This window comes from Elgaria multicarinata, chromosome 8 (assembly GCF_023053635.1).
Source record: "Elgaria multicarinata webbii isolate HBS135686 ecotype San Diego chromosome 8, rElgMul1.1.pri, whole genome shotgun sequence".
Classification (NCBI taxonomy): Eukaryota; Metazoa; Chordata; class Lepidosauria; order Squamata; family Anguidae; genus Elgaria; species Elgaria multicarinata.
The window spans coordinates 70,228,323-70,247,327 of NC_086178.1; the positions used below are offsets into that span (position 1 = coordinate 70,228,323).

The 19,005-nt window shown below is 39.0% G+C and overlaps 1 protein-coding gene across 2 annotated transcripts in view; it reads left to right on the forward strand.

Annotated features, from left to right (window-relative positions):
• Positions 1-17,707, forward strand: part of INPP5F (inositol polyphosphate-5-phosphatase F) — a 169,167-nt gene extending 151,460 nt beyond the window's left edge. For both annotated transcript variants that reach the window (XM_063132728.1, XM_063132727.1), the window contains 16 exons: positions 987-1,154; positions 1,259-1,315; positions 1,548-1,746; positions 2,687-2,866; positions 4,241-4,308; positions 5,090-5,214; positions 5,676-5,753; positions 6,441-6,561; positions 8,101-8,229; positions 9,223-9,340; positions 10,087-10,285; positions 11,813-11,884; positions 12,023-12,096; positions 12,779-12,907; positions 14,490-14,577; positions 15,063-17,707. In XM_063132728.1, coding sequence (XP_062988798.1) covers positions 1,047-1,154; positions 1,259-1,315; positions 1,548-1,746; positions 2,687-2,866; positions 4,241-4,308; positions 5,090-5,214; positions 5,676-5,753; positions 6,441-6,561; positions 8,101-8,229; positions 9,223-9,340; positions 10,087-10,285; positions 11,813-11,884; positions 12,023-12,096; positions 12,779-12,907; positions 14,490-14,577; positions 15,063-16,218 — 2,901 coding nt within the window. In that variant the 5' untranslated portion in view covers positions 987-1,046 and the 3' untranslated portion in view covers positions 16,219-17,707. The remainder of the gene's footprint in view (positions 1-986; positions 1,155-1,258; positions 1,316-1,547; positions 1,747-2,686; positions 2,867-4,240; positions 4,309-5,089; positions 5,215-5,675; positions 5,754-6,440; positions 6,562-8,100; positions 8,230-9,222; positions 9,341-10,086; positions 10,286-11,812; positions 11,885-12,022; positions 12,097-12,778; positions 12,908-14,489; positions 14,578-15,062) is intronic.
• Positions 17,708-19,005: the final 1,298 nt, after the last annotated feature.

The window sequence follows — 19,005 nt, forward strand, 5'->3', positions numbered from 1 at the left end:
TTTGACCTTCTCCTATTCTCTCTCTACACACTGACTAATAAAAATTGTTCATTGCTTCCTATACACATGAAAACACCCAGCTCTACCTCAGAACTTCTGTTGCTGTCAGGCCCTGCATCTCTAGGAGTCTAATATTTCTACTTAGACATTTTATTACCATCTCGGTTCAGTGTGTCTAAGACTGTACTTCTAATCTTTTCTCCAAAGCCTTTCTCTTCTCCCATGCTGTCCATATCCAACTTCATCATCTAACCAGTTGATCAGACACAAAGTTGTCAAAGTCTAATTTCACTCTCTTGTATTTAGAGATTATGGGTTGTTGTTAGAGCTTGTGTTTGTGGGCTGATAGAGGGGAAGGGAAATGAGATTGGGTTTGCTATTTGGAGCATTTCCAGGGAGGAATGAAAGGTTGGTAGACATATGACCAACAAGATGAAGGGATGGGTTTATAGACATCTCAGGCCTAATAGTCTGGTCTTCTACCCAACTAAGGTTTCCCAGATTATTGTACTGTTTTCCCATTGGGTCTTAACATCATACTCTTTAATGCCAGGTCAGTGCAAAAGAAACCTGCTGTAATTCATGACTTCATTCTTTAAGAGCTTGCTGATCTGGCTTTAACTACAGAGGCCTGGGCAGATGAGAGCAGTGGGGTTTATCTAACATATTTTTAAAAAATATTGCTGATTTCATTTGTTCACTGCCTTAAGTTCCCTCTCAGGGGAATAGGCAGGATATAAAGTGTGAAAATAAAATATATAAACCAGTATATTTTGGAGTGGAAAATCTTATTATCAGAATTACCTAGGTCTTTTGCTCAGATCCATCGAAGACCTGGCCCATGGGTTGCATTTCTCTTATGAAACTTGTATATGAAGAACTTGATTTCTGTTATAAAGTGTAAGCTAGAGGTTAATTAGTTAAACAAAGCAGCAATTTCCTACTCAGTCAGTGCACAATATGAACTCTAATCTGATGTTTTGCAGGTTAAAGAAAGTAAAGAGAAAGAGAGACTGGAGAGGCGGTTGCTAGAAGAACTATTCAAAATGTTCATGGACTCGGATTCTTTTTATTACAGTTTGACTTATGACCTAACAAACTCTGTTCAAAGGCAAAGTGCATGTGAGAAGGCCAACTTGCCACTTTGGAAGAAGGTAATAGTGTAGCTCCAGAATGTGTTTTGATAAGGGTGAATTTGCTAGAGAAATTGTTCAGTGATTTTTGGATAGAAAAGATTCACATTGTGACTTTTTTTCAGGTTGATGACAGATTCTTTTGGAACAAACACATGATTGAAGACCTGATAAACATTGGTGTGAGTAATGTTCCATATGCATATGTACTTTCTTTAGGCCTTTCAAAGCACCATGTTTGAGTCCTCCAACATCAGCACTGAGCTCAGTGTGCTGCCTGTGTTAGTTGCAGGCACCATAACATATGATCAAATCCTTCAGAAAGCCTTTCCCTATCATATGCATTTCCTTCCTTGGATTTTTATGGAGTTGTAAGTTGCACTTCCTTATATGTATTTTTTTTTAACTTTGCAGAAATCTGAAGTTAATTCTTGGATTATCCCAGTCATCCAAGGATTTGTTCAGATTGAAGAACTTGTAGTTAATTATAATGAAGCATCTGATGAGGAGAAAAGCAGTCCTGAGACTCCACCTCTAGAGTCTGTTTGTGTGGATGATATACACCCATGTTTTCTTGTGGCACTTATCTCACGCCGAAGCCGCCACAGAGCTGGTAAGCACATGTAGTCCAAGAGATTAAGAAACTGAATGTACATAGCCTGTTGGATGATCTGAACAAAGTAGTATCAGAATGGATAACCCCCAGATCTGTAGGAGGATCGTGACAAGGAGTTTTCTTAAGAGCCATATATTAAGGGAAGTTCAGACACACATAGGGAAGGGCTATTTGCAGTTTGCTAGGTGGGGTGTTGCTAATTTCCTTTAATAAGACATGCAAGATCCAAGAGAACTAGTCCCTAGTATGAAAGGGAAGGCTAGCCTCTACTTGTATCTAAAGGGATATAACAGTTTGTAGGCCAGGAGTAACTTGTTTTGCTCTCTGGGCTATATGGGTTCCCTACACTCCAGTAGACTGAGTATGGACATAAGGGCCAATAGCTTTATTATCAAGAACTATTGAATATACAGAAGCCTACAAACAATTACATATTTCTAATTGCTTTCTCTTGCTGATGGGCCATTTGGTAGACATCACAGAATTCCCAGCTGCTACCAGTGCTCACCTTATTTACTGCTGTATAAATCAGGAACGCCAATAAAAACATGGTATACATTTGGTTTGTTTCTCCCTCCTAGAGTTAGTTTGCCTACCTGGTTTTCCTTACAATGATTACACGTCGTTGGTTTGATCAAACTTGCTTCACTTTTATAATAAGCGAATTACATTTGATTCACCTAAGCACTTTAATTTCCACCTTCCCCAGAAATCTACTTCAGGGCTAATCTACTGGTAGCAGTTTCAGTCTTGATTCCCAGAGAAGTAGCTGTATTGTAGCAGAAACTCTTGATTTGAGATTTTGATCTCTTTAACTTTGGGCTCTCGTAAAGTAACATTACAATTTAGCATATGGGAATAATGTGGACAAATGCTGTGTGTGGCATTTCCATTAAAGTCCTGCATCCTTCTTGAGAATTCTTTGCTTATTTTCCAGGGATGCGTTACAAACGAAGAGGGGTTGATAAAAATGGGAATGTGGCAAATTACGTGGAGACTGAACAATTGATTCATGTCCATAACCACACCCTCTCTTTCGTTCAGACAAGAGGCTCTGTGCCTGTGTTCTGGAGTCAGGTTGGTTATAGGTACAATCCCCGGCCACGACTGGACAAATGTAAGTGTTGGCGAATTATCAGCAGCTTGTACTGTTAGTAAAGTATTCGATGGGCTTATTTTATTGCTGACTTTTAACTTTATTTCATGCAGCAGTAGAGGTGGTTACTTTACATGTATCCAGAGAATTTGTTATTGCTGTCATCTCCATGGTTGTTCATTGCTCCAGGACATAGTAAACTTTTGTCCGCATGGTTCAGATTTTCAAGTGTTTCACAGCTAGGGGGACAAGCAACACTTATGTATTGTGTGTAAATATTGTAAAACTGAGTGATATGGTGAAAGTTTTATATAGTCTTAGAGTGATATTGGAGCATCCATTTTTTTCTAGATACATACCAAGAAGCGTTTTGGTTTAATAACATGAGCCTGCTGTCATTCTGTTGAAGCAGTCACACGGCAAATTAAATCTCTGGCATCTTGAGGCTCGCATCTGTGATGTGCAAATTCTGCCATATACCTATTTTCCTTGTTTTCTCTATATTAGTAATTTGGATTACTTAACATTTAGTTCCTAGCTGAGCTAACAAGCTGTTTTTGAAGCTTTGAAGTGATTATAAGGGATCACTTTATATGGAGTCAGACCAATGACCCATCTATTTCAATTCAGCTAAACTTGACATGCAGAAAGTTTTGAATGTTGTGTTGAACTAGATCAATTGAAGCCCTGCTGCTACAGATCCTGACATTGAATTTCGGTGTCAGGGATTGAACTCAAGTTGCACTCTGCCACTAGGTGTTGGGTTACCACCCTCCTTCCGCATAATGCACAGCTTCTCATGTAAAGAAGAGAAACTAAATTACATTCTTGCATGCATTGTAAAATACCTATGGCAGTGCTGAGTTTACTTTTTAGGTTTTCCTAGCTTATTGCAAGGGCAAGGGCCCCATCATCATCATCAAACTTATGCCCGGCCTATATACAGAATACTCTAGGCAAAATACATCTACACTGGGCTTTTGTTTAGGAGATTAAATGCACTTATTCATTACACCTGAGCTTTGTCATTTCCAGTGGTATTGTATATGGGTTATAACAATTGTCTGGGATAATAGCAGGGGCCAGCATTGGTTGTGGAATCAGATGGGATGTTAGCATGCAGTTCTGTATTGTGTCATAAGAACTTTTAGGCAGACATCTTCATAATGTTTTGTGTGGTGCTGAACAGGAAGTAGAGATTTCTGTGGAAAGATATTTATTTCACCGGAAATGGCTACATATTCACTTAACAGTAATTTGTTACATTTCCTTAAATGGCTTTCCACAGAGGCTCATATATGATTCTATTACGATCCTGCAGCAGTATTTGGATACACTTCAATGTGACTGTTACATTCCCTCCGCCTCCATTCACAATGGCTCTTTGCTTTGCAGGTGAAAAGGAAACTATCCCTTATTTCTGTGCTCATTTTGAAGAACAATTAAAAATTTATACAAAACAGGTGGGTTTGGCAGTGTCTGACTTTGCCGTTTACTACTGCTAACAAAAACAAGGGCAGTAGTAGTAGTAACAACAATAGACAGAATACTCTCAGGCATACAACACGTGAATGCCTGAGAGCATTACAATTACTGCTGCTGCCCAGGCGAGGGTTCTATGTGTATATTTGTGTGTGTGTGTCCTTTTCTACCAAACCCTGTTATAAAGCTACTTTTAAATGGGGGTGGGGGGAAGAAATTGTGCTAGCTGTTAATTCCTGAGTTGCATCCAATTAGTTTTGCACTAGTGGAAAATACTTCCACTCATGCGAGGTGATGTACCTGATTTTTGCTGATCCCCTTCTTTTTAGTGCAGCCTTCTGTGCCATATCCCTTACTGTTCCAGAAGGTGTCTCAGCCTTCTAGAACAACTCTTTAGGGGAATGGGAAGTTTCAGTGGATAGAGGAAATCAGCAAAAATTGAGTGATCTGTCTTGCACAAACAAAAATAGCTCAAAGCCACCTTGGGATACAGCTGTCTGTTCAGTGTGTTCTAAATTGGCCCATAAAGCAAGTTTATATGTAATGACTTGATAGTATGATAGCACTGTAAAGGACATAAAGTATTGATGGAGTTACTTGCATACATGAAATACCTGACAATTCTCCCAGATTAAGTTTTTTGCCACTATACAAAAAACTTCAGCTCCTTAATACTTGGAATCTCTAAGGAAATGTACATACTTGATTGCTTTCCATAATTTTTATACATACTTGCATTTATATTTTGCTAACTTTAAACAGATTATCGTTAACTTGGTGGACCAGGCTGGACGAGAGAAAATTATTGGTGATGCTTACCTTAAACAGGTTTTACTGTACAACAACTCAAGCCTTACATACGTATCATTTGACTTCCATGAACACTGGTAAGACTGTCAAAAATACCTTACCCTAGCAATTTAATACTAAAATGCTAAACCATAATATGCTGTTGTCTTTATACATGTTTCTTGTAAGCTGGTATAGTGTGACAAATGTTCTTCAGGGTTTAAGTTGACAGCTTTTTTTTCAGGTGCTTCTGTAAATGATTTGAAGAATTTTGAGGTTTTTGTATACTGTTTGGATAAGTGTTTTCTTTTATGTATTTGACACCAGAAAGTGAGGATTTGGGCATGTGGTTTTTCCACCCACATCCAATTTACCAAGTGTAAATAAAAAAACAGACAAGGCTGTCCAATTTTATTTTTTTTATGGCTTGTTTTGTAGCAGATGGTAGAAAACATGTAGAAAATACACACAACCTGATTGCTTCAGAGTTTGGGTGATATAAGCTGTGCATTCCTTTAGTAAAAATCATACTAAGTCATGTTTTGTTTGTATCTTTTAGCCGTGGAATGAAGTTTGAAAATGTTCAAACGTTAACAGATGCCATTTCAGACATCATCACTGATGTGAAGTGGTGCTGGTTGGTATTAATATGTTCCCTTTCTCCCTCGAAAATAGAGAATAAACGGCGTAAAATAACTTGCCCTTTCACATTTGTAATGGTGCATAACTTGTTTGGATGAGTGGAAGCCTGGCGAGGCCTGGGCATCTCCATTCAGTGCAATATAATATTCTTGGTAAAGCCAAGGTGTTAAACCTTTTTCAGCCTGAGGGCTGAATTACATTTTGAAGAAGTTCTTGGAGGGGGGCTAAAGGGAAAGGGCGCAAGGCCAAAAAACCCAGCATATTTGAGCTTAAAATTCATACTGTAATGCAGCCTCAGTAGAGGCATTTCAACCTTTCAGAATGAGGAAAGCCATCAAATGTTTGGTTGGATGGGGAATATGGGGTGGGGCCAAGGAAAGGGCGTATGGCCATTTGTGGAGCCCTTGATTGATGGGCCTGAGGTTCTGCTCCCCTGCCACAAAGCATAGTATAGTTATATCACATAGCCGGTAAATGCTGTAAGTACACTTTTCCATGGGCAGGAAATGAAAGGTTCCCTAAACCATTTTCTGTATTTTTCCTATGGCATGGAAAAATTCTCTCACAAATATATGAGCACTGGAGACTAGTTTCTTTCAGTAAGAGCATGATTCTTCTCATTAAGAAATATAGGATAGTCCTACTTTAAGATCCCTAATTATTTAACTTTACTTTTCGTAAGGGTGGACCAAGCTGGTGTGATTTGTAAGCAGGAAGGAATTTTCCGGGTTAACTGTATGGATTGCCTAGATCGAACCAATGTTGTCCAAGCTGCTATTGCCCGTGTAGTTATGGAACAGCAGGTATTATGACTTTACAACTTCAATTGTTATAAATGCTTAATAAGATGAAATGTGGTTGATCCTCAGCTAGTAGGTCAGTATGGAAATGTGTGCATTGTCTATTTATGGTAAAATTGGTCTAGAACAAGTCTTCTAATGCAAAATATGAACTTGCTGAGGAACACTAGTTCTAATGATGCATGGACTACTTCCTATATTGTGGTTGAACAAATGTTGTTGAAAAAAACACCTTAAAGTTAAATCTTCAAATGTTCTCCTATCATGCTTGATGACTTTTATTCAGAAGGGTGATTTGGAAAGGTATTTTTGAGATCCTAACATGATAAACTCTAGATTTAGCCTGGTACACATTATACAGGAGACAGAGGACTGTGTTCTATTATAAAGGACGGGGATGTCCTGCTTTGGCTGTAGCAAGCTCTAAATGCAGTGGACTCTCAAACCTACAGGTAGTTGGCTGATGGGGTTCCGGCTGCAGCAGAGGTGGTTTAAATCCAGGTGGAAATCAAAGCGCAGTCAGTCAGTCAGACAAGAGAATCGGGCAACAACAGGAGTGGTCATGAGAACAGGCAAGAAGTCAAAAACAGTAAGTCAGGCAGGTACTTTATGCAGTCCAGAAGCAGGGTCATTCAGCAGTCCAAAGGTCAGGAAACCAAGCATCAATCACAGGGCACAGTTCAGGAGGCTAGGGACATGGCAGAGGTGGGATGGACTGAACACTGGCTGGATTTCTAGCAAAGGCTTTTAAGCCCAAAGCCTGCTGGATCCCACTCAGAGCTCAGCTGCAATCATCAGAGCTCCCTTTCTAGAGCCCTGCTCTCAAGGAGTCACTTCCTCCTGAAGAGACCTTTTCTGGATGCAGGCACTCCTTCATACAGGAGCCCTACTAGCCTGTCAGTTGAGGTGATGGTGTTCCCAGGGATCAGGGGGTTGCTCAGCCTCTGCCTCAGAGTCCTGTCTCCTGGCAGGGATGGCCCTGCAACCACTTCCCTCAAGGGCTCAGATCTGGTGGCAGTCCCTGGTCTGGAGTCCCCAGGGCTTCTGAAGCCTCCAACTCTTCCTTTGAGGAGGACTCCTCCGGTAGGAGCATGACAGGTGAACAGCATTCTCCCAGCAAACACACACTTACGGATGGCAGTCTACCAGCTCTCAGAGTATCTGACTTTTTTGAGAATCTGTGGTCAGATCTACACCAAGGAGGATATAGCACTAGGAAAGTAGTATATGGTATGTGTCATGAGCCCCAACAGTTGTCAGTGCACTTCAGTGCCATTAGAAAGCAGTAGTGTGGCTCCTGCCTCTTATATACCACTTCCATAGTGCTATATCCTGCTTGGTGTAGATCTGGCCTATGTCTGGATGTCAGAAGAGATGGCTGAAGAACTGTCTTCGGTCTTCATGGTTAACAAATGTGAAGAATTTAATAAACCTGTTTTCTATAGTTCCGGGGAAAAAGGTATTATGGTGTTACTATTAAAGCACAATTACACTAGTTTAAAAAGTATGGCACTTAGTAATAACAAACAAATTAAATTCCAGTTGAAAAAGTTGGGTGTGATGCCACCAGAACAACCATTGCCAGTGAAATGCAATCGAATCTACCAGATCATATGGGCTAACAATGGTGATGCCATAAGCAGACAGTATGCTGGAACAGCAGCTTTAAAGGTAAAAACATATTACTTAAAGTAAAACCAACCAACCCATTTTTCAACCCTTCTCAGGTTCTTGAATTTATTTTCACCATATAACAGGAATAAATCACACTGTGTATGTATGCGCTTCTTTTTGTCTTATTCAGCAGTTCACATCTATAGAGGCAGTATGAGTTATTCAAACAAGGATGGCTTACTCTGCATTTTGATAGGCTGGTAAAGGCTGATGTTAATATCATCTTGATTCGTGGTATATCATGTCGAAGGAAGGGCTAATTTAAAACCAATTCTTAAAGATGAGTGATACAATCCTGTCACCTTCTAGCTGATTGAATATTTGCTATGTGGCTTAATCATTCTAAGGGGCTGTGCATATGGGTACTTTAGCTATCTTCTTCAGTTCTCCACTAGTTGTATGTTTTGCCTCTAGTTGTATGTTTCATCATCAGATTTTATGCTATAGAGTAATACGTTTACTTCTGAAATAATATGGTCGAAGTGTTAGAAGGAGCTGCATTTTAACAAAGTAACTTGTCTTTAGAATTGCTGAGTAATATTCCTTACCAATGGGAGATGGTACTTTTTGAGAAATACTGCTCACAAGACTGACATTTTTAGTATGTTCCTGAGCAGAAAGTATTTTTTAAAATGAAATGTACATTATGTACGTTATGCATATAACACAAATGATTATACTGTTAATATTACTGTATATCAGCCTTCCCCAACCTGGCTAGAAATGATGAGAGTTCTGGTTGGAAGTATCTGGATGGCACCAAGTTGGACAAGATTGCTGTAAATCTTGTATTTAGCTTTCTGCAAACATATTTTACAGATAAAGGGCAGCTTTCAAAAGGTGATTTCGAAATGTCTGATTTTAATGTCACTTTCAGATTAAATGTAAGGTATATGCTCCTCAAAGCAAAGTCTTGAAAGTTTAGAACAAATATCTGACACATGAGTAACCAGCACACTGAATTATTCAAAAATGTGTTTTGTGCAATAGGGTGACTTCACGAGGACTGGTGAAAGGAAGCTAGCAGGAGTTATGAAAGATGGAGTTAACTCTGCAAATAGATACTACTTAAACCGCTTCAGGGATGCTTATAGGCAGGCAGTCATAGGTAATATAGTTTCAGTCTATTTCTATACTGAATAATTGTTTGATATGTATCTGTTGAATTTTCTTTTCATTTGACTTTAAAGAAAAAGCTTAAGCTTATGTGGATTTATATTACATGAATTTGTAGCGTGGTGAGGAAACACTATTTTGGAGACTAAACTTCAATTGGTCAAAAACGTACTTTGTGTATTAAAAAATGTGAACTAAGCTGGCCCATTTGATTTGATTTTTCTAGAAGTATTAGCAATAGATTTTCCTCCATCTTTAACCAACATATTTATTTTTTAATACTTTTGTCTTGATTAAAAATACATTTAACATTTTTGGAAAAATGAGTACTTTGGTTCAGTTCTCAAACTATGGTGGCAAAGTAGGGGTGTTGTTGTTAGTGAAATCCACAAGCCCCACTCGCTGATGCCCCCTTGTAGGTTAGGGGAACATTGCAAAAAGTAAGGGGACCAGACCTCTCTGCACTCCCTTTTAATTAAAGCACTGTTTTGCTTGACATATGTAATAAAATTAAAATATATTTATTATTATTATTATTATTATTATTTATTTATATAGCACCATCAATGTACATGGTGCTGTACAGATAACACAGTAAATAGCAAGACCCTGTTATTACTTATTCAAAGCCTCCCATTTTAAGGCTAACTCATTTTAAAGCCACTCAGTTTTTCTTCTTTTAATCTTGTGATATCTTACTCTTGGGCCATCATTATACCTTCTGTGCTTTTTGTGTAGATTTAATGCAGGGTATTCCTGTGACAGAGGATCTATATTCCATATTTACAAAAGAGAAAGAACACGAAGCCCTGCACAAGGAAAACATGAGAAGTCATCAGGAACTGATTAGCCAGTTATTGCAAAGTTACATGAAGTTGCTTTTACCAGATGATGAAAAATTCCATGGCGGCTGGGCACTTATTGACTGTGACCCAAGGTATGTAGAATGTATGGTTATATTGATCATATAATACTGTGGTATTACTAAATATGTCATGAAGTGGTGCACTGGCAATGGGGAGGGAGATGGGCCTTAATAATAGTTTTACATTCAATAATAAACCCTCCCTCAACCTAGCAAACCTCCAGATGTGTCAGGTTACAACTCCCATCATGGCTATGCTGTCTGGGGATGATGGGAGTTGTAGCCTGACACATCTGGAGGGTGCTAAGTTTGGGGAGGCTAGTATAATGAGTGCTGTGTTGTGAATTACGTTGTCAATGTGGAGTTTTTAGTAAATGGTAAAAGCTAATGTTACTAGAAAACAACAGACTGAAGACCAAGATTTTCTGTTTAAGATGCAGAACTTTCAGATGATGTTATCAAGCCCTCACTATATTCACTATCTGGCAGTTTGAAACTCAAAGGGCAATTTATGTTGCCTATTTGGTATGGTACCTGCTTACTCATGCCTGGATCCTATGCTGGTTTCGTTTATCCATGTTTTGAGTATTCTCCAGATTAGATTACTGTAATACTTTATAAACAAGACTGCCGGAAACCTTAGTTCAAAATATGGTTGCAAGATTGCTGAGACTGAGTGTCTGATTGTGTTCCTGCTGATGCTTTGTCAATTGCACTGGTCCATTTCCAGGCCCAGTTCATAGTGTTGGTTGAACTTTAAAGCTCTTCATGGCTTGTGACCAGGGGACCTGGCACATGTCTTCTCATACATTAAGATCTTCCACAGAGGCCCTTCTCTGGGTGCCCTCACTATCTGAAGTGTGGTGAGTGGCTACTAGAGAAAGGGCCTTTTTCAGTGGCGGTGCCCTGATAATGGAATTATCTCCTTAGGAAGGCTTGCCTGGTTCTTACTTTGTTGTCACATTAGTGCTAAGTGGAATGCTTTTTCTTTCAGCTTGTTTTACCTCCATTTAAAGTTTTATGTAATTTTTAGATTCTGACATTTCTGGATGTATTTAATTGGTTTTGTTGCATTTTTATTCTGACTTTTGTTAGCTGCCCTGGAAACATGTTTGGAAGTTGGGATAAAAATCGCTGTAATAAACTCTACAGTGGTAATGTCTGTTAACCATGTGAAGTGGTTGGGTCATGAGACGTTGCTGCACCAATGATGCAACTCTAGGGGTGTTGTTGTTGCTAGTATAGTAACACCCCTTGTGATTGCATGAAACAGGGTGATCTCAATACTTAGACTGTTGTGGCATAGGATCTGTTCACAAAAAGTGCATGTAAAGTCTACTAATCTGGCTAAGGAGGTTTGCTCTTACTGGCACCTTATTTAATGATGCCAGTAATGGCACCTTATTACCTCAGCAGGTTAATATATATAATTGAGAACTGCATTCTTGGTAACAAAACTTTGAAGTAAGCATCTGTGAAGACAGTTCATTGTATTCTTAATAACGGAAGTGAAGATTGGCTTCTTATTAGTAGTGGGGTGTAAAAGGCTTCACTACATCACTAGCATTATTGTAAAATATTGTCTTCATTTTTGTTTAGCCTCATTGATGCTACTCATAAAGATGTGGATGTTCTTCTTCTGCTTTCTAATTCTGCCTACTATGTAGCCTAGTAAGTAAGATTCTTTCTATTTCACACATTGAAAACAAAGATGCCAGGACATCTTAGTGACTTTTTACTACATTGTAATGGGATTCAGGAACAAATTGATCCAGATCTAACTCTAGGCATTGATGTTTCTTTGTCTAGTTATGATGATGAAGTAGATAAAGTAAATCAGTACCAAAGGCTGAGCCTTGAAGATTTGGAGAGGATAGAAATAGGTAAGATTCAAAAGCCATTGCATTTTAATGCATTCTGTCCCCATTTCCTGCCGAGATTATTGTGGTAATTGTCACAATAATTGAAAATGTATGAATAAGTGTTTGAAAGAGTTTTCGTTCTCATATATTGAGCATCTAGAGATTGTTCTTTATATTTATACCCTGTTCCTGTCAAAGCAGTTAATGTGGTTAGTTTAAAAGAAAAGCTAAGAGATACAATACATCAGGGATATTTGTATTTATTTCATTTATATCCTGTCTTCCCTCTAAGGAGCTCAAGGTGGCATACATAGTTCTCTCTCCTCCCTATGTATCGTTATGACCCAAGATCGCCCAGTGAGTTTCATGGTTGAACCTCCCCAGTCTGTCTTTCACCCTAATAACTATGCTACCTTAGTGGAGGGAGGGAAGAGGACCAGCAAATCCATTATACCACCTGTTTCATAATATGTAATTGAAGCTGCATAATGGAACTGAAGAAGACTGTTCAGGAAGGGGGAGGAGCCAAATGACAGTTGCCCCCTCCCCACCAGCTCAGTGGAGGGAGCCTCACTATTCCACCTCTCCTTCTGATGCAGTGAGTAGAATAGCTGTGGAAGAAAAGAGTAGAAAGGTGCTGAAGTGTGTTCTTTGGAAAGTTCATTCTTTGTTCCTAAAATGCGGATGCTTTTTTTTAAAAAAGGACCTGAACCAACTCTCTTTGGGAAGCCCAAGTTCTCATGCATGAGGCTCCATTATAAATACAGAGACACAAGTGGATATTTCCATACCCTTAGAGCTGTGATGCGCAACCCTGAAGAGGATGGAAAAGGTAACATGCTACTTTTTAGAGGTTTCTGAGCATTGTATATAGGTAAAAGAATTAAATATATGAATATAGTTGGATGCCTAATTATTTGGACAATAAAATTTTCAGCAAAAACTTGATTGGAAGTAAAAGGGTAATGGAACCAAATACCTGTTTTAGAGATTGGTTTTACTGAGTTAATTACCAAGACTATAGATGCTATCTCATGGGTGAGAAGGGGGAGAGGGTTTGATGCTCTGTGTTCTACCTCCCCCCCACCGCCCCTTGCCCTTTCAGTTGGCCCCTCACCTGCTTTACATGTGAATGGAGAGACCTACAATTAAGGATGTGGGTTTGGCATCATGACAGTTAAAGCCAAGCTCACTCTTCTTGCTAGTTTTCTTTGGGCAGGTATATTTCATTTCTTTATTTAATCCTGTGCACCCCTAACTATTCCAGATGCAGGATTACCACCTCAGTGAGAGGTAGGCTAAAGATGCCAGTAGGAAATCTCATCCCTTTTAAGATTAATTCTTCTCTCTCATATTCATAACAGCAAATAGCCCTAATTCTGCTCTGTTTGTGTTCAGTTATTAGGCTATGTTAATGTGTAAGTCATTTGATTTTGTTCTGACTTTATACTGTTAGTTTTACCCTACCCAGTGCCTGTTTACCCTACCCTGTGCCTGTTTGCATTCTCTTCCCCTCCTTATTGTTTTACTATGATTTTATTAGATTGTAAGCCTATGCGGCAGGGTCTTGCTATTTACTGTTTTACTCTGTACAGCACCATGTACATTGATGGTGCTATATAAATAATAATAATAATAATTTGGTACAAGGTGTGGTAGGACGATGGCCTCACATGTTATTTTCCTTGTGTTAGACAGATCTTTCCTAGGAGACCTAAGCCCTATATAAGCACTGAGCCTGAAGGTTAAAAGTGTGGTGGGGGTGATGGTACATGCCAAGCCCCACCTCAGCATCCCCATGCACCTGGCTTCTCTGTAGACCTTTGCATATTGAACACAAAGTTCTGCGAGAGATTTGTAAGTGTGTTGAGCTGAATGTACTAGAAAACCAAAGAGGTAAAGGTGATAGATTTCAACAAACTTGTACAGTAAAATAAGATGAAATATACAATCAAGACTTGATTGTATATTTCATCTTATTTTACTGTAAAAGTTTGTTGAAACCTATCACCTTAACCTCTTTGGTTTTCTAGTATACTGCTTGTGGTTAAGGCCAACACCTGTTTTTTTGTGCAAGAGCTGAATGTTCTTACAAACTTACCCATGATCAGAAACCCTGATAGCAGTCCTGATCTCAGGGAGGTTTGTAAGTATATTTAGCCAAACACACTTACAAAACTCCTGTGGACTGAACAATAAACATACATTAAGGTCTTTAGAGGTACCCACATGCTCAGAGCTTTGGGGACAGGGCTTTGTACATGCCTTTGTGTGTGCCTCCCCTCATTAAACTCCATGTGTGCAGGCTGTGTGTCTGCATAGGGCTTTATTGAAAAGCTTTACCTAAATGAGAGATGACCAGCATATAAAATACTTCATTTAATAACATGGTGGATTAATAATTTGTATTTCAGATACTCTTCAGTGCATTGCAGAGATGCTGAGAATCACAAAACAAGCCATGGACTTAGATGTGCCCATTATTGAGAAAAAACTGGAGAGGTGAGTTCTACTTTTTCCTTCTATGAATTCTCAGAGCCCCAAATCACTTGGGTCATAACTCTTATACTGAGTGCTTACAGCAGTTGTCCACTGACTTTAGTAACAAAAAGCTATGTGTATGTCCATGCTAAATAAGGCATAATGCCCATCTGCAGAGTTTTGGTACTATTCCCTTTGTGGTGTGTGTGTGCCTTTACAGCTATTTAATATAGGTGTTGGATGTGTTGGGCTGCAAGTACCCAAATAGTTTGCTTTTTCTCTCCCAGTACCCTACAAGAGATTCTCCCTTGCAATGGGTTCTGGATGTGGGGAAGGAAGGAGTCCTTCAATATCTAGATCAATAAAAAAGAATCTGGAGTCAATAGAAGTTATGGTAGGCTTAATCACCATTAAGCAAAGGATTCTTTACTAGAATATATGTAAGGTATTGGATGTAGATCTATTTCTGTATAAAGAGGAAGTTATTAATCTTCTTAATTCTACAGGAAGAGCAGTAAACCCCACGAGGACATCATTGGTATTAGAACCCAGAACAGAGGCTCCTTGTCTCAGGGGAAGAACTACTTAATGAGCAAGTTCTCATCTCTTAATCAGAAAGTGAAACAAACCAAATCCAATGTAAACATCAGCAACCTTAGAAAGCTGGGGAACTTTACAAAGCCTGATATGAAAGTCAACTTCTTAAAGCCCAATCTGAAAGTTAATCTTTGGAAATCTGACAGTAGTCTTGAAACCATGGAAAATCCCCTGGCAGATACTAAAGTCAACATGGAATCAGACATTGAGATTTCCTCAGATAACGACTCATTCCATTCAGATGACTTTCTTACAAATTCTAAATCCGATGATGACCAGCAGTTCATGGACTCCTTAGAGAATGTGGATTACGTCCTACCTAGTTGTGGTATCATTGCTGCTGCTCCTCGTCTAGGCAGTCGTTCCCAGTCTATAAACAGCAGTGACATCAACATTAGCATCCCAGTTCCTTCAGAAATCCATGTTGCACAGTATGGAAACCAACCTAACAAGTCTGAACCTGAAGGCAAAGCATCTGAGGAAATTCCTTCCACTGACAATGCAGCAGCGGAGTTCACTAAGCCAATTGATGCTTATTGCCACAGATTTGTACAGGACGCTCACATTAAGATGACCAGTGTTTCAGAAATGGAGATTGGTTCTCAAGAATCCCAGCAAGAAGCAGATCATGTTAGCAATAATACTCCTAACAAAACAGAACCTTCTTTGGGAAGAACTAATGAGGCTCCTTCTAGGCCATCAAAACTCGATGTACCATTTTCAGAAACGGGATCACAGTTCTTAAAGGTTGAACAGACTAATTCTTCTAGGTGCCTAAATAGCCCAGGCTCTTCATCTAGTGTTCTTGATGTTGAGCCAGGATTTCATATGACTCCTTCACCAGCAGAAAGTAACGGCAGTAGGGCAGTCTCACCCTTTGCAAAGATCCGCAGCTCCATGGTCCAGGTGGCTAATATTACACAAGCTGGTTTGACCCAAGGGATCAACTTTGCTGTTGCTAAAGTGCAGAAGAGCCCAGTTGAACCAGAATCTGTAAATGAAATTCAACCAAATGAACTGAGAGAGATGTTTACACAGTGTCAGACGCGAATAATTCAGATCTAGAGCTCAGCTCTAATATCCAGTTGTACATATTGCTAAACAAAAGGTTTATAACATTACCCCTGGAGAGGAGGGGCAAACTGCCACTGAGTATTGGTATAAAAATGCCAATAACTATGTTTACAGAAAGGTTTGAGAGAAGTTAAGTGGGTTCTGAACAGGTTTCGGAATTATCCTCTGGTAGCTGAGCTGGTGAAGGTTAACCGTATTAAGCAGGTAGCTCATACACAGGTGTCCGATGTGCATGCTGTTAGTCTGAGTGATCAGTTGCACAATTAACTCTCTGAGACCCGTTTTCATAGGTCTTCTGATTTATGTAGAGTATTTATAGTGAGGGGCTGGTACTGAACACCTGTTACCTTATTAATCTTGCACTGTACCAGTGAATATTTTACTCACAAGATGACATCCTATTTATTTTTCAGACTAAGTTTTTTATTTAATTTTTAAAATTTGTGTTCCTTGATCTAGTTGCATTTTTAAGGAAGGGGGGTCCCTGCAAAGGGAGGATTTAAATATGTATGCCTAAGAGTTTACTGTCCTTCCTTCTCTAACAATTCCTTGCTTCCTCCTACCTCTGTTAATAGCTATGGTACTGTGGAGTAATCTAATATAGTAATATGTAAAATCTTGCAGGACAGCTGCTGAAAGGAGTTCCTTATTAATATATATATATAAAAATCCTTAAAAATCTTAGTGTGTCGGGAAGGTATTGTGTGTCTTCTGTATTGAACTGGCTCCTTGCTCCTTACCACTTTTTTCAAGGAAAAACAAAGGTCTTTAACTTCAAAATGCAGAATGTCAGATATGTGCTATTGTGTTCATATGAGGAGATATTATATTGCTTAAACACAAGTGGGAAAGCGCCAAATATAACAAAGAAAAACCTAGAAATCATACTGCTATTTAAAACCAGATTAAAGTGTTTCAAAACAGTTATAGTAGATGTAATCTCTTGAGACCAATTCTGGCTTTATCACAGCATTGGCTGGAATGAGGTTGCATTTAAATGTTTGCCTTGGGAATCTGGTTCCAAAAGTCTAAGAGGTAAATTCCTATAGCTCATGCTGTTGTTTCCCAGAGCAGTCTTGTGGCTGTTATGTAGTAGAATGTAGCAGCAGAAACAACATTGGAAACTGCTATCTTGTGCTTCATAGCCTCAGTAGTCCTTATTCTAGAGTCAGGGTCTCTGTATGTTAGTACATGTGTACTATAGCTAGACTGCACGTACTGTTCTAAGCAGTTAACAAGTGTCATAATGGTAGTATGTCTTTGAGTATCTCTACTATAACAGAAGTGATCATCAACTTAACCTGATTGTCTTTTTTTTGTCTGATACTTTTGATACTGTTTCCATTTTGTTATTTATTTCTTACTGCTGTAATGTGTGTTCCTTTCTTGGAGTGTCCATATAAATTTGTGAGTATATTTAAAATAAAATAGCGTTGTTTTAATGTGGGAGACCTATGGGAAATATTTTAATAAAAAATCAAATAAGCATTTTGATGTACATGGTTGAAAACATTTAAAGAACTTTTTTAGATCTTCAACTTTAAAATATACATGCCTTCCCGTTACTGGTCTAAAACGGTCTATGAGTCTTCTTGCTCTTGATTCCTCTTGAATGTCATCTACAGCATTAATCTCTATAGTATTTGAGTTTTAAGATGAAAAAAATCCACTTTGAGGGATACCTTCATGGTGGCATCTTGGTCCATTCCATGGTATGGTGGTTACCTCTGAAGGGACAACTGCCTGGCTTTTCTAAGAAACAGCATCCTTACGTCAAACCACCATACTACTAATAGAAAATTAAAGGATGTCAGACACAAATAAATGGAGAGACTTGCCACTGCTTTGCCTCAGGGAAAATATAGGGTCTGGAAGATATCAAGAAGGTGGACTGTCACCTGATTATGTATTTTAGTTGATTAAATCTGCTGAAATTTACATATTAAAATGGCTATCAAGGAAAAACCCTCTTCTTAGATGCCCTCAAGATAATATCTAGCGCCTGTTGGTGAAGTACTTGTGTTAAAGCTTGCTTTAAAAACAACTGCCTTTAAAAATCTGACTAGTCCTACAGATTACTCAAAATCATTTGTTACCTTGTAGAAAGCCCCATGACTGAAGAATTCTTTCCTTGGTAACAGCCTTGCACCTGTTCTTATTTTGGCAGAGAATTTTTTGCTCTTGAAGGCCTACTCAATGGATGGAAGTGTGCTTGCATGACCGGTCTTAATCCTTCTCCCCACATCTCTGAAAATCTGTTTTGGGGGAGTCCCCAACCCTCTGGACCAGGTTGAGAGCACACAGAGGAGGGGGAATTGCACCCTCCTAGTTCTGCTGATGGAAACGGCTCCATCAGTGGAAAGACTTCATTTGATTCTACCCAATATTCTTAAGGAGTGCTATGTTTTGAAAATTTTCAGTGCACAGCTAGTCTAGGACAAACATTTTCAAACCAAGTTTCCTTAGAAGCCTGGGGGGAATTCTTCAGTTAAATCAGCAATAGTATACAAGTTTCCCTGAAAGCTTGCTCACCATACCAAATTCATCCTGCAATGTACAGCTGCATGTACACGTTAGGAATGTTCATTCTGAGTCCTATAAAGCCAGGCCAGTATCCTGTGTACAATCCTGGAATGCCTCACTGTGTTCTATGCAACACACAGCACAGAAAGTGTGTTCAAAAACTTTCCTGAGCCATTCTGCTTTGGAAAGACTTTAACGTTTTCAATCATCTTTGAATGCATTTTCAGTAACAAAATCTAGCTCTTCATTTCAAGA